This window comes from Mytilus edulis, chromosome 6, assembly GCF_963676685.1.
Source record: "Mytilus edulis chromosome 6, xbMytEdul2.2, whole genome shotgun sequence".
NCBI classification, from domain to species: domain Eukaryota; kingdom Metazoa; phylum Mollusca; class Bivalvia; order Mytilida; family Mytilidae; genus Mytilus; species Mytilus edulis.
In genome coordinates this window covers 69,516,610-69,528,356 of record NC_092349.1, presented here as the reverse complement: position 1 = coordinate 69,528,356, position 11,747 = coordinate 69,516,610, and the positions used below count along the sequence as shown (strand labels likewise).

General features: G+C 35.8%; 1 protein-coding gene across 1 annotated transcript; it reads right to left on the bottom strand.

Moving 5' to 3' along the window:
• Positions 1–5,542: 5,542 nt before the first annotated feature.
• LOC139528255 (uncharacterized) lies at positions 5,543–10,786 on the bottom strand. The gene is made up of 2 exons (XM_071324143.1): positions 10,541–10,786; positions 5,543–6,088 (listed from the first exon to the last, which is right to left on the bottom strand). Exons 1-2 carry the CDS (start codon positions 10,707–10,709, stop codon positions 5,661–5,663), a joined length of 597 nt encoding a protein of 198 aa, XP_071180244.1. The 5' UTR covers positions 10,710–10,786; the 3' UTR covers positions 5,543–5,660.
• Between the last annotated feature and the right edge of the window lie 961 nt (positions 10,787–11,747).

Sequence of the window (11,747 nt, the reverse complement as noted above, 5' to 3'; positions counted from 1 at the left end):
CGCCACTGAATTGCCGGTAAATGTAAACAAACAATTGCGCTCTTGTAACCCCATATTGTAAGTAAGTAAGTAAGTAAATTATTTATTATAGTGACATGTGTAAATTATGTACAGATTATAAACATATAATATATGATAAATAGTAAAACACCCGGCCCAATGGACCTATAAGTCAACTCAAATAAAGTAAAACAATGACCAAAGATGTATAAACCCAAAACTAAAAAAAAATATAGACATACTCTCACAACAGAAGGGAAATTACTCGAGAAGGCAATTAAGAAAATCTATTCTGGTGTGCTGGTCAATACAGATCAACAGATAAGACTTAGATGTAGCTTCATGAAGATTTACTTGATTGGGGACAACACACATTGAACATCAAAGACAATTTTTATCTAATAATAGAGAACAATAGGGAACTTCTAACGAGCTTCATCTATGGGTTTATAAATCTATAGTTTGACCAATCCCTTGCTGTATTCAAACATAAAATGAATTCCAAAAGTTAAAATTAAAAGGGGTACATTCCCTAAGCGCCTGGGATTGGAGATCTTGTGGAATTCGTGAATTATGAGAAAGCACTGTGACTTCAAAGAAGGGAATCACATTTTCTTAAAATTGAATTATTTTTTGAATTTGAAAACATTATTAATTTTCATGACATTCTCAAATTCATTTGTCTTACTGATATATCACAAGCTGTAATTTTTATACGACTGCAAAAATTGAAAAAAAATTGGGTTGCATATTGGTATCACGTTGGCGGCGTCGTCTGCGTCGTCGTCGTCCGAAGACATTTGGTTTTCGCACTATAACTTTAGTATAAGTAAATAGAAATCTATGATATTTAAACACAAGGTTTATGACCACAAAAGGAAGGTTTAGATTGATTTTGGGAGTTTTGGTCCCTACAGTTTAGGAATAAGGGGCCAAAAAATAAGATTATTGGTCCTGATGGGCTGTTTGCCCTCGGGGGTATCATAATCTCAGTAGTCAGTGTCTTGGTCCTGATGGGCTGTTTGCCCACGGGGGTATCATAATCTCAGTAGTCAGTGTCTTTATCCTGATGGGCTGTTCGCCCACGGGTATCATAATCTCAGTAGTCAGTGTCTTGGTGCTGATGGACTGTTTGCCCACGGGGTAATCATAATCACAGTAGTCAGTGTCTTGGTCCAGATGGGCTGTTTGCCCACGGAGGTATCATAATCTCAGTAGTCAGTGTCTTGGTGCTTATGGACTGTTTGCCCACAGGATTATTATTATCTCAGTAGTCAGTGTCTTGGTGCTGATGGACTGTTTGCCCACGGGGTAATCATAATCTCAGTAGTCAGTGTCTTGGTGCTGATGGACTGTTTGCCCAAGGAGTATCATAATCACAGTAGTCAGTGTCTTGGTCCAGATGGGTTGTTTGCCCACGGAGGTATCATAATCTCAGTAGTCAGTGTCTTGTTCCTGATGGGCTGTTTGTCCACAGGGGTATCATAATCTCAGTAGTCAGTGTCTTGGTGCTAATGGACCGTTTGCCCACGGGGTAATCATAATCTCAGTAGTCAGTGTCTTGGTGCTGATGGACTGTTTGCCCACGGGGTTATTATTATCTCAGTAGTCAGTGTCTTGATGCTGATGGACTGTTTGCCCACGGGGGTTTCATAATCTCAGTAGTCAGTGTCTTGGTGCTGATGGACTGTTTGCCCACGGGGTAATCATAATCTCAGTAGTCAGTGTCTTGGTGCTGATGGACTGTGTGCCCAAGGAGTATCATTATCACAGTAGTCAGTGTCTGGGTCCAGATGGGCTGTTTGTCCACGGAGGTATCATAATCTCAGTAGTCAGTGTCTTGTTCCTGATGGGCTGTTTGTCCACAGGGGTATCATAATCTCAGTAGTCAGTGTCTTGGTGCTAATGGGCCGTTTGCCCACGGGGTAATCATAATCTCAGTAGTCAGTGTCTTGGTGCTTATGGACTGTTTGCCCACGGGGTTATTGTTATCTCAGTAGTCAGTGTCTTGGTGCTGATGGACTGTTTGCCCACGGGGTTATCATAATCTCAGTAGTCAGTGTCTTGGTGCTGATGGACTGTTTGCCCACGGGGTAATCATAATATTAGTAGTCGGTGTCTTGGTCCATATGGGCTGTTTGCCCACGGGGGTATTATAATTTCAGTAGTCAGTGTCTTGTTCCTGATGGGCTGTTTGTCCACAGGGGTATCATAATCTCAGTAGTCAGCGTCTTGGTGCTGATGGACTGTTTGTCCACGGGGGTATTATAATTTCAGTAGTCAGTGTCTTTGTCCTTATGGGCTGTTTGCCCACGGGGGTATCATAATATCAGTAGTCAGCGTCTTGGTGCTGATGGACTGTTTGTCCACGGCGGTATCACAATGTCAGTAGTCAGTTTATTGGTTCTGATGGGCTGTTTGCCCACGGGGGTATCATAATCTCAGTAGTCAGTGTCTTGGTCCTGATGGGCTGTTTGCCCACGGGGGTATCAATCTCAGTAGTGAGTGTCTTGGTCCTGATGGGCTGTTTGCCCACGGGTATCATAATCTCAGTAGTCAGTGACTTGGTCCTGATGTGATCATGGGAAAAGTCGAACCAAATGATTCGTTTGTTATTTTGGACATTTGCACTTATTTGTAATATTTTGTACAGTTTCTGTTTAATCTTTTCAGACAATATCATTCTAAATTCAACAGAAAATGTGTTTTGATTTGCATTCTTAAATCTTATGCATGTGTGTTACTTTTTAATCTAAAATTGTTTGAAAAAACTCTACAAGGGATTATGTTAATTTATGCTGCTATTTCATTTCTTTTTTAATCCGTTAATGTTATAGCGTCCATAGACAGAATCAAATTCATAACAGCGTAGACAACCGCAATACTTATGTTTGTAACAATACTGAATCATTCACCTATACCTTGTTTGTCATCGGCTATCGATATCAGTGATTTTACGCTCACTCAGTCTGTCAGAGGCCTTCCAATGGGGATTTAGATAGAATAAATGTGTAATGTGCATGCAGATGCACGGAAATGAAACAGGAAAGTTTAAGTATTCAACATTTAAATCAACACACAAGGTTTAGTCCTCCGCTAGTTATTCGTATTATTTAATTTAGGCGTTTAGAACCTTTGGTGACCCAATAGATTACATGTCTATAACACGTACGATCTGACAAGTGGATCTTACAGACGAACGTTATACCTAATCTGACCCAGTAAATTGATAACCTAAGCGCGTCAAGAAATGGTCTTGTCCACGCTGTAATGCAAATGATTATAATTCTGTTCGATAAAATTGAGAAAGGAAATGGTGAATATGTCAAAGCGACAACCACCCGACCATAGAGCAAACAACAGCCGAAGGCAACCAATGGGTCTTCAATGCAGCGAGAATTCCCGCACCCGTAGGTGTCCCTCAGCCGGCCCCTAAAATATGCATAATAGTACAGTGACAAAGGACGCCATACTAAACTCCGAATTATACACAAGAAACCAAAATTTAAAATATCCGTTTATCAGTTCTTATTCAGTATATGTATGATTAAAATGTCATTAATCCGTTTTTCGCTCATCATCTATTGTTACTTTTGAAGTGCTAATTGTATGTTTGTAGAATTTGTCAACTTTATTATTATGAAATCTTAATTCTTTGACAACCTGTAAACATTACCTATCTTTAAAATTTGTCGACTGAAGTTAAGTCTTCAGTCTGAAGCAGCCTTTTGAACTGACACTATCTGTTCATTTAAAGTGAAACTAAAATTCCGTACTGAAAGCCATTGTTTGTATTCGTTCTACCAGTCTGTGAGTTAGTTCTGCCAGTGAGTTTGTGTTTTATAGACAGGGGACCAGTCGTCGGTCCCTGTATTTCGTTTCGGTATCTTCGCCATTTTCAACAACATGGTTCTAGAGTTTGTCTCTTGTGCTGTGTGGAGGCAGTAGAACGTTTCCCCGTGCTTGAGGTGTATGCTGATATTTACAGTTATGGTGTACTCGTTCATATGAGAATTTCTCATATTAAAGGAGCACTAGCTACGATATATATAAAAAAATAAAGTATGATTTTTTTTTAGATCAATCATTAATCAAATTGGAATAATCAAATAATAATTTGCTTTTAGCAATCAATTTCCTTTAATTTTGTTGAAATAAGCGATTAAACATAATTTTTGACTGATTCACTTGCAAGTGAAAACGTCATCATCATTCTAACCGGTATTCATGTGAACTTCAAGTTAACCCCTAGCTAGAGATTGACACCGCATGCATTGTACGTGTACTGGTTATTTAAAGAAAAAGAATGTCAACAATGAAAGTGAAACTACGGTAAATCATTTGATTACTAATTTGATGCACATAAAATCATTCGTATATGGTTAAAAACAATGAGAAACATCTATTTTTAATCTATAAAATCAAATCAAACAGACCTATAAAAATCCAATTGCACGTGTTGGTTTAATCTATTCGTATCTTTATTTTTGTTTACATCGCTTATATGGTCATCTGAGGTCAAATCGATAGTTAATTAGATGGCGTCTGGACTAAAATACACACGAAACGAACCTATATATTATCTACCCCATGCTCTGTAAACTGTTTATTTTAGACTTTTGATAGTTTGGATAAATGTTTTACCTTGTTATAAACCAAATATGAGAATTTGAGTCAAATCGGTAACAATGAATTTGACAGCTAGTGCCCCTTTAATACACCGTCAAAATTTCATTTTGGCTATTTAATATTTCTTAATTTCTTGAAAATACTGGTCTGGTCATCTGTTTTGTATATTGCCCTTTCATACTATTTTAAACTGCTAGGTTTTCTTACATATATTTGGATGTGCCCCGTGCTATCTATTATTTGTTGTTTAGTTTTATATGTATTCAATTTCTATTATTTGTTGTTTAGTTTTATATGTATTCAATTTCTATTATTTGTTGTTTCGAATGTATTGGTCTTTTGTTGGGCAATGTATGACAAATATTTGTTGAAAAACCTTGCCCGTAATTATAAATTATGTAATTCATTGACCGTTATCGACATGTGTAACTTCAAAGAATATTTTAGCGGCGATCGATGTTTTTCAAGATTACTGCACTTTTCTTGTATCCCAGGTGCTTTCAAACGGAAAGCCATCGTACACAAGCATAGCACAGGCTGGCACTCCGAGGTGGGTGGGGAGCAAATTCCCTATGAAATATTGATCATAGACATGCGGTAAGACCTTTTCCTTATTGTTATTTTACTATTTTTTTTTTCCATTGATGTATACTCCACATCCTTGTCGAAAGATTACATTTACTTCATATATTTATAAATAAACAAGTGTGGACACAGATTAGTGTGGATAGTATGTTTGGATGTTTGACAGTGTTTTCTGACAAAAAGAGTTCTCTGGTTATTACCCATAGGGTTCTATGTTGAGCTGTTGTGCCCAGTGACAACCAATCTGTACCAAACACTGAAAGTAGCAGTGTCTTTTATCTAATATTGAGTTTAAATGTTCAATATCAAATAAAATAATAAAACAATAATTTATATACGGTTTTAATGGAACATTATGCATGTCAGTCTATAAAAACACGATTATACCCAAAAGTACAAGATATAAGAAAAGAAAGTGATTCAAACGTATCTTTCGATTCGTGGGTTTAAATCTCGTATATGAGAACACCCATGAATGAACTCGCATCTCCGGCATCGTAGTCAAAAACGTTTCCTGCGTAAGAACCACCAGTCTGTATCCACACGTGTTCCTTCTTAGTTACTTTACAAATAACAGTTCTGCTGACCGATACATGTCCAACAGCACTACCGACAATTGCATGGAGTGTTTCCTTAAGAACATTGTCTACTCGTAATTCGGTATTAACAGCTTTCCCATTGAAGGTAAGAATTGTCCAGGAAAATAAGTAAACGCCTGTAACAGGTGAAACAAAAACACCGTCTCCATGGTTAAAAATATCTCCTTCATTGTATAAAGTGTTACTGAATTTCACAATTGAGTTTTTGTTGTAATCTACTACAGCTTCAGGCATATTTGCATAGAAAAAAACCCTCTGCCTGTCAACCTTAGAATCTGAAACAAAAACAGATATAATCAGAGTTAAATCAATAATATTGCATATAAAAAAAACCGACTGCATATCGACATAGGAATAACTTCTGCAAATTCAAAAAATTATTGCGAAGTTTTTATTAATGCGATTAATGCGACTATAGGTGACTGTCGCAATAATAAGAACTCGCATTCTGATATCATTTACATATATCTGTCAGCAGATTTTCATGAAATCGCAATAATTAATCTCGCATTTTTGTCCATTTTTCAAATATCGCAATAATAAATGCACGCAATAATTTCTGAACTTACAGAACTAAATTGATTCGAAACAGGAATTGGAACCACAACAATCTATGGATAACATAACAAGTGTTGCGGATATACACCTTACAACCGACCTGTATCATTAAAATTTTTGTTCAAAATCTAAACGGACACCATCACGCACCGCTGTAAACTTAAAGAACGTGTCAGAACGAAATTCATATTATTTTCTCCAAATGAATTTTTTTTTAATTGACAAGAGTTTTGTTTGCGTTTCAAGTCTACATGGATAGGTGTAAACGATTCAATATTTTCCCCCTGTTTTTAGTATGTATGAGTTGTACTTTCCTGTAACCAGTTAAGATATAAGCTTGTAACATGAATGGTAATTTTTCATTCGAGTAAATTAACTTCTTTTATTTTTATAGGAGTGCATTAACTGGATGTTTTTTGGATATTGCACTTTCCAATCCCGCCGTTGACCGCTTATCTCAAACCAAAATACACGGTATAAAACTTTGGAAAATGTACTTTATCATTAATTATACCCGAGTAGGGTATAATGTTTTAACCCGTCTGTCCGTTAGTCCGTCCGTCATGCAGTCGACCTGTCTGTCAGTCTACGTCCGTCAGTCAGTCTGTCCGTCAGTCTGCCCGTTAGTCCTGTTGTTGTCATTGCAACGCCTCTGAAATCAAACACCAGAATTTCACTTTGTAGATAATTAAGATGCATATCGACAGGAAATTATTATTCTATTTTTCTAGAGTTATGCTTCGTTGAACTAAGTATATTGGCCTAAATATACTACTGCAACAGTTTGTCATCGCAACTCCTCTGAAACCACATAATAGAATTTCACGAAACTTTGTAAATAGTTAGGACAAACTATGTAGCTTTACATATCGATAGAAAATGATGATTCATCTAGCCTTTTCTAGGCGTTATGCCCCTTTAAACTTAGAATTTTGGCCTAACTATACTTCTGCAACAGTTAGTCAGTGCAACTTCTCTGAAACCACACAACAGAATTTCATGAAACTTTGTAGATAATAAGGAAATAATATGTAGATGTGGAAATCCAAACGAAAATTGTTGACTTTTGTTGGATTTATGAGTCTTTGAACTGAGGAATCTGGTGAGATTTTGTTTGCCCAGTGACAAGGTGATATATATGAGCGTGCTCACAAAGGTTCTTTTATATTAGTTATTTCGATAATATCAAATTAAATGAACCAATTAACAGAATAATGCATTAAAGCAGGGTAGAAATGAAAAATGAAAAAAATCAATCGTTTTCTTATATAGATATAAGAAGATGTGGTATGGGTGCCAACGGGTCAAAGTACGGCCTTCAACACGGAGCCTTGGCTCACACCGAACAGCAAGCTATAAAGGGCCCTACAAATTACTATTGTAAGGTAAAACCATTAAAACGGGAAAACCAACGGTCTAATCTACATAAAAAACGAGAAACAATTATGAACCACATCAACAAACGACAACTACTGAGCATCAGATTCTGTTCTAGGCCAAATATTCATAAACTAGATCAATTGTTAAAAACTGCCAATAAAAGTCTGAAATTATCTAAAGGCATCATGTAAAATGAGATGTCATATTATTACTTAACATTGTATCATGTGTGTTGTTTTCTGCAGTTTATCATTGTGTGATATTTGTAATATATGTTTTGATTGCCATAGCATATATATGCTTTTTGTTAATAAACTCATTCGTCAATTCATTTATTCAACAACGGTGCATGATCGAATCTAATTTAAAATGATTGATATCGGTTGTACGATTTCGGATCAGTAATCGGAATCAATCAAAAAATTTACATAACAGAGGCGGATTTAGGGAGGGGGGACAGGGGACCCGGCCCCCCTTTTGTGGGAAAAATTTGGTTGATTAACTAATATGGTACAAAGGTGTAGATTAAAAATTACACCACTCCAGGCCCTTTTGTTTTCCACGTAATTAATATTGCCAAAAATTAAGAAGTTCCGGGTCGAGTCCGCTACCGATACCAATAGTATATTCACCTGTTACCTATCAGGTGGCACGGTAGTATTTCCTGGCCCATAGGGATAATGATAGCCTTTTTAGTATTTTCACCACTTTCTAACATTGCAAAAAATTCTACATTCACAGTTAACTGAAGTACTTTCATTTTACTATTTAGAAATGAATTTGAATATGTATCATGACCGTTTACTTTTTTTGCTATATTTAAATACCTAAGGCCACTAGTGTTTTTAGGTCTTTTATGGTGCAGTGAATACAAAATTAAAAAAAATTCTCAAAAATTCATTTTCATCTGTATGTAAAATTATTTCATATTTTTCTACACCTGATTCATCCCTCAGTTTGGGAAAGTATGTTCAGTTGATACTGTATTTTTTGTCCAATCACACTGTTTAGATACATTAACCTAAGTAGGGTACACAAAAGAGCAACCTAAATTCTGGAATGCAAATACTACCGTGCCACCATCAACTTATCTGTACGTTCCGCATCTGACAGGCGCACCACCAAACGTTGTATTCAGGACTAATATGCTATATACACGGGTCATAACCACAGGGTTGACACTACTAAATTGTAAAATTGATACCTATTATAGTATTTTAATCAGTAAACTTTCTAAGATAACAATACGAATACTAAAAATCTGGACTAAAAATAAGGCGTATAGGTACAGTTTTCAATTTGTTAGTGGGCAAGACGTAAAACAGCAAAGCAAAGAATTCAACTTTATTTATAACTTATATAGGACAATGCTGTTGATTAAAAAATACTCCATTCCAGGACCTTTTGTTTTCCAAATAATTAATATTACCAATAACTGATAAGTTCCAGTTCAACGGGTTCAAACAGAAAGATTTGAAAGCAGAGAAAAACTGTGTATCTTATAATCGACATGACTTTATCAGATGACAATACTAATACTAAAATAAGGCTTGCGCATAGTTATATACTTTAATTCAGTCACGGACCCGTGATATCACGGGTGTGTTCTAGTATATATAATATAACCACTTGATCTTTTTTGACAAATATATTATAATTCTGGTATGATTTCGTTACCCAGTTGCTGCCTTATTGACGAATGCCTACATCCCCCTTAAATAGTTAAATACCAGAGTAAACAAGTGTAATTATGTGAATAATACAACGATCGACAGTCAGAGGTATTTTATGTCAAGTTTCACTATGCAAAATAAACGTGTAGTCAATGTTGCCTTTAAATAATCTTTCTGGTCCTTTAATGCATTTAAGAATATTTTCTTTTATTCTAATCTCGATATTTTATTAACATAATAAACACATTCTAAAACTGTTAACACATTCGCTAAGCGGGTAACACATGTACCACAATAAAAAGCAGAACATTGAATAAAATAAATATACGTCTAAAGATAAATAACAACAAAAAACAATTATAGGCGTGAGGCGTGAGGTTTCAAAACTTCTGGTGTTATATTACAATATTCCAAAAGGGGATCGTTTACAACAGGGGGCCTCGGTGGTCGAGTGGTCAAGTGGTCGAACTATCGACTTCCGTATCACTAGCTTGTCAACACTGAAGTTGTGAGCATATCGAGTCTCGCATGTGTCAGGGGTGTCGACTCCAAACTTAATTGACTAGGGTTGTCAGTTTTTCTACCAAAGGTCGGTTGTTCCCTCCGGCTTCCTCCACAAAAAAAAAACAGGCACAAAATAGCACAAAAGTGCTTATAGTGGCGTTAAACACCAATCGACCAATCAATCAATCAATCAATCAAGCCTTTACAATAATAATGGTACCACGATTGTTCTGGTTTATGTTTTTTATGGGGGGGGGGGGGAGGGGGGAGAGGGCAACACCTGATAAGATGTGAAGTATCTACAACAAAACCGGTATAAGTTAAAACACATCTTTTTATAGTGTGGATTTATAAAAAAAAATGCAAGTTTCGATTTTAATTTGATGAGAGAGAGATCATATATACCCTTAATAGCTTGCTGTTCGGTGTGAGCCAATGCTCCGTGTTGAAGGCCGTACCTTGACCTATAATGGTTTACTTTTCGGTGTGAGCCAAAGCTCCATGTTGTGTCATTGGCACTCATACCACATCTTCCTATATCTAATGAATGGACGAACAACACTATAATATACCCACAAGAAGAAGGGTAGAATTTAAGATAACAATACTTACGTTCAATAAGTTCTGTTACTAATTCCGTCATATTTCGCTTCAAAGCATCCCACATGTCAAATGTTACCAATTTACTTCCGTCTAAAGTAATGTTTTGAACTGCTCTTGTATTGACTCCATATAGTACAAGGAGTCCCGAGAGTAGAAACAGTGAACACGTATCTATCATTGCGAACAGTGTCTGTATACTGAACCAAATGGATTAACAAGCGACCTCTTATGAATAAAACTCATTTTATATGAAATTTTGTTTGGACAGTGTCACGTGCACACACAGTAAGGCGTCTTGTTGATTGAAATATTTTTAAAATGGCTTCAATATCTGAAGAGTCATCGAAATAAGAAAAAATAACCATAAATTTTGATGTAATAATTATTGTGGAAAGTAGCTAAAATTTAAAAGTGTTTACGCCACATTTATCATAGCAAAAAGTACTAACCTTCAGAAATTCACGATTTAACTTGATACTGCAATGGTATTAAAACAGTTTGACCGAGATCCGTGTACTTTTCATATCTTGATTAAAATATACATAAAGATTTAAAACCAATTGTTCAGAGAACAATTAAAGGGTTTCCATATCAATTTTATAAATTATTGATGAGAAGCTACTTTCGGTTTATTCAGAGTTACTATTGGTGTCCAAGCATTAGTTTCTTAATACTGATTCAATAAATAAACGTTTCTTTATATTTTTATCTGAAAAAAGAGAGATAATTGTCAATTTCCGGTTTAAAAAATGTCCGGTCTTGCAGGATAGCTTTATTTACACTGATTCCAAAAATATATGGCTTCTATATATACTTTTGCCTGTAATAAGGGAGATATTAGGTACTTCCGGTTTAGTAAAATTCACTACCGGTCTCAAATGATACGCATATTTAAAAAAATATAGTTTTTGATACTTTTCCATGAAATAAGTGCATGCAAAAATAGCTACTTCCGGTTTACTCCAGGTCACTTCCGGTTGATATTTTCCAAGGTCACATGCCAACCATATTCAGTTTACTAAAGACCCTATTGCTTTATCATGTACCAAGTTGGAGTAATAATCAATTAACCTTAAATTGAATGATTTTCGGTCCAATTACTCTTATAAGATGTCATTGGTTTGTTTCCGACCAAATGTTTCATATCTCAATCACAATTAGGCAATCATTTCGCACTAGTTTTTTTATATATATCTTTAAAAGTGTCAGAGGAGAT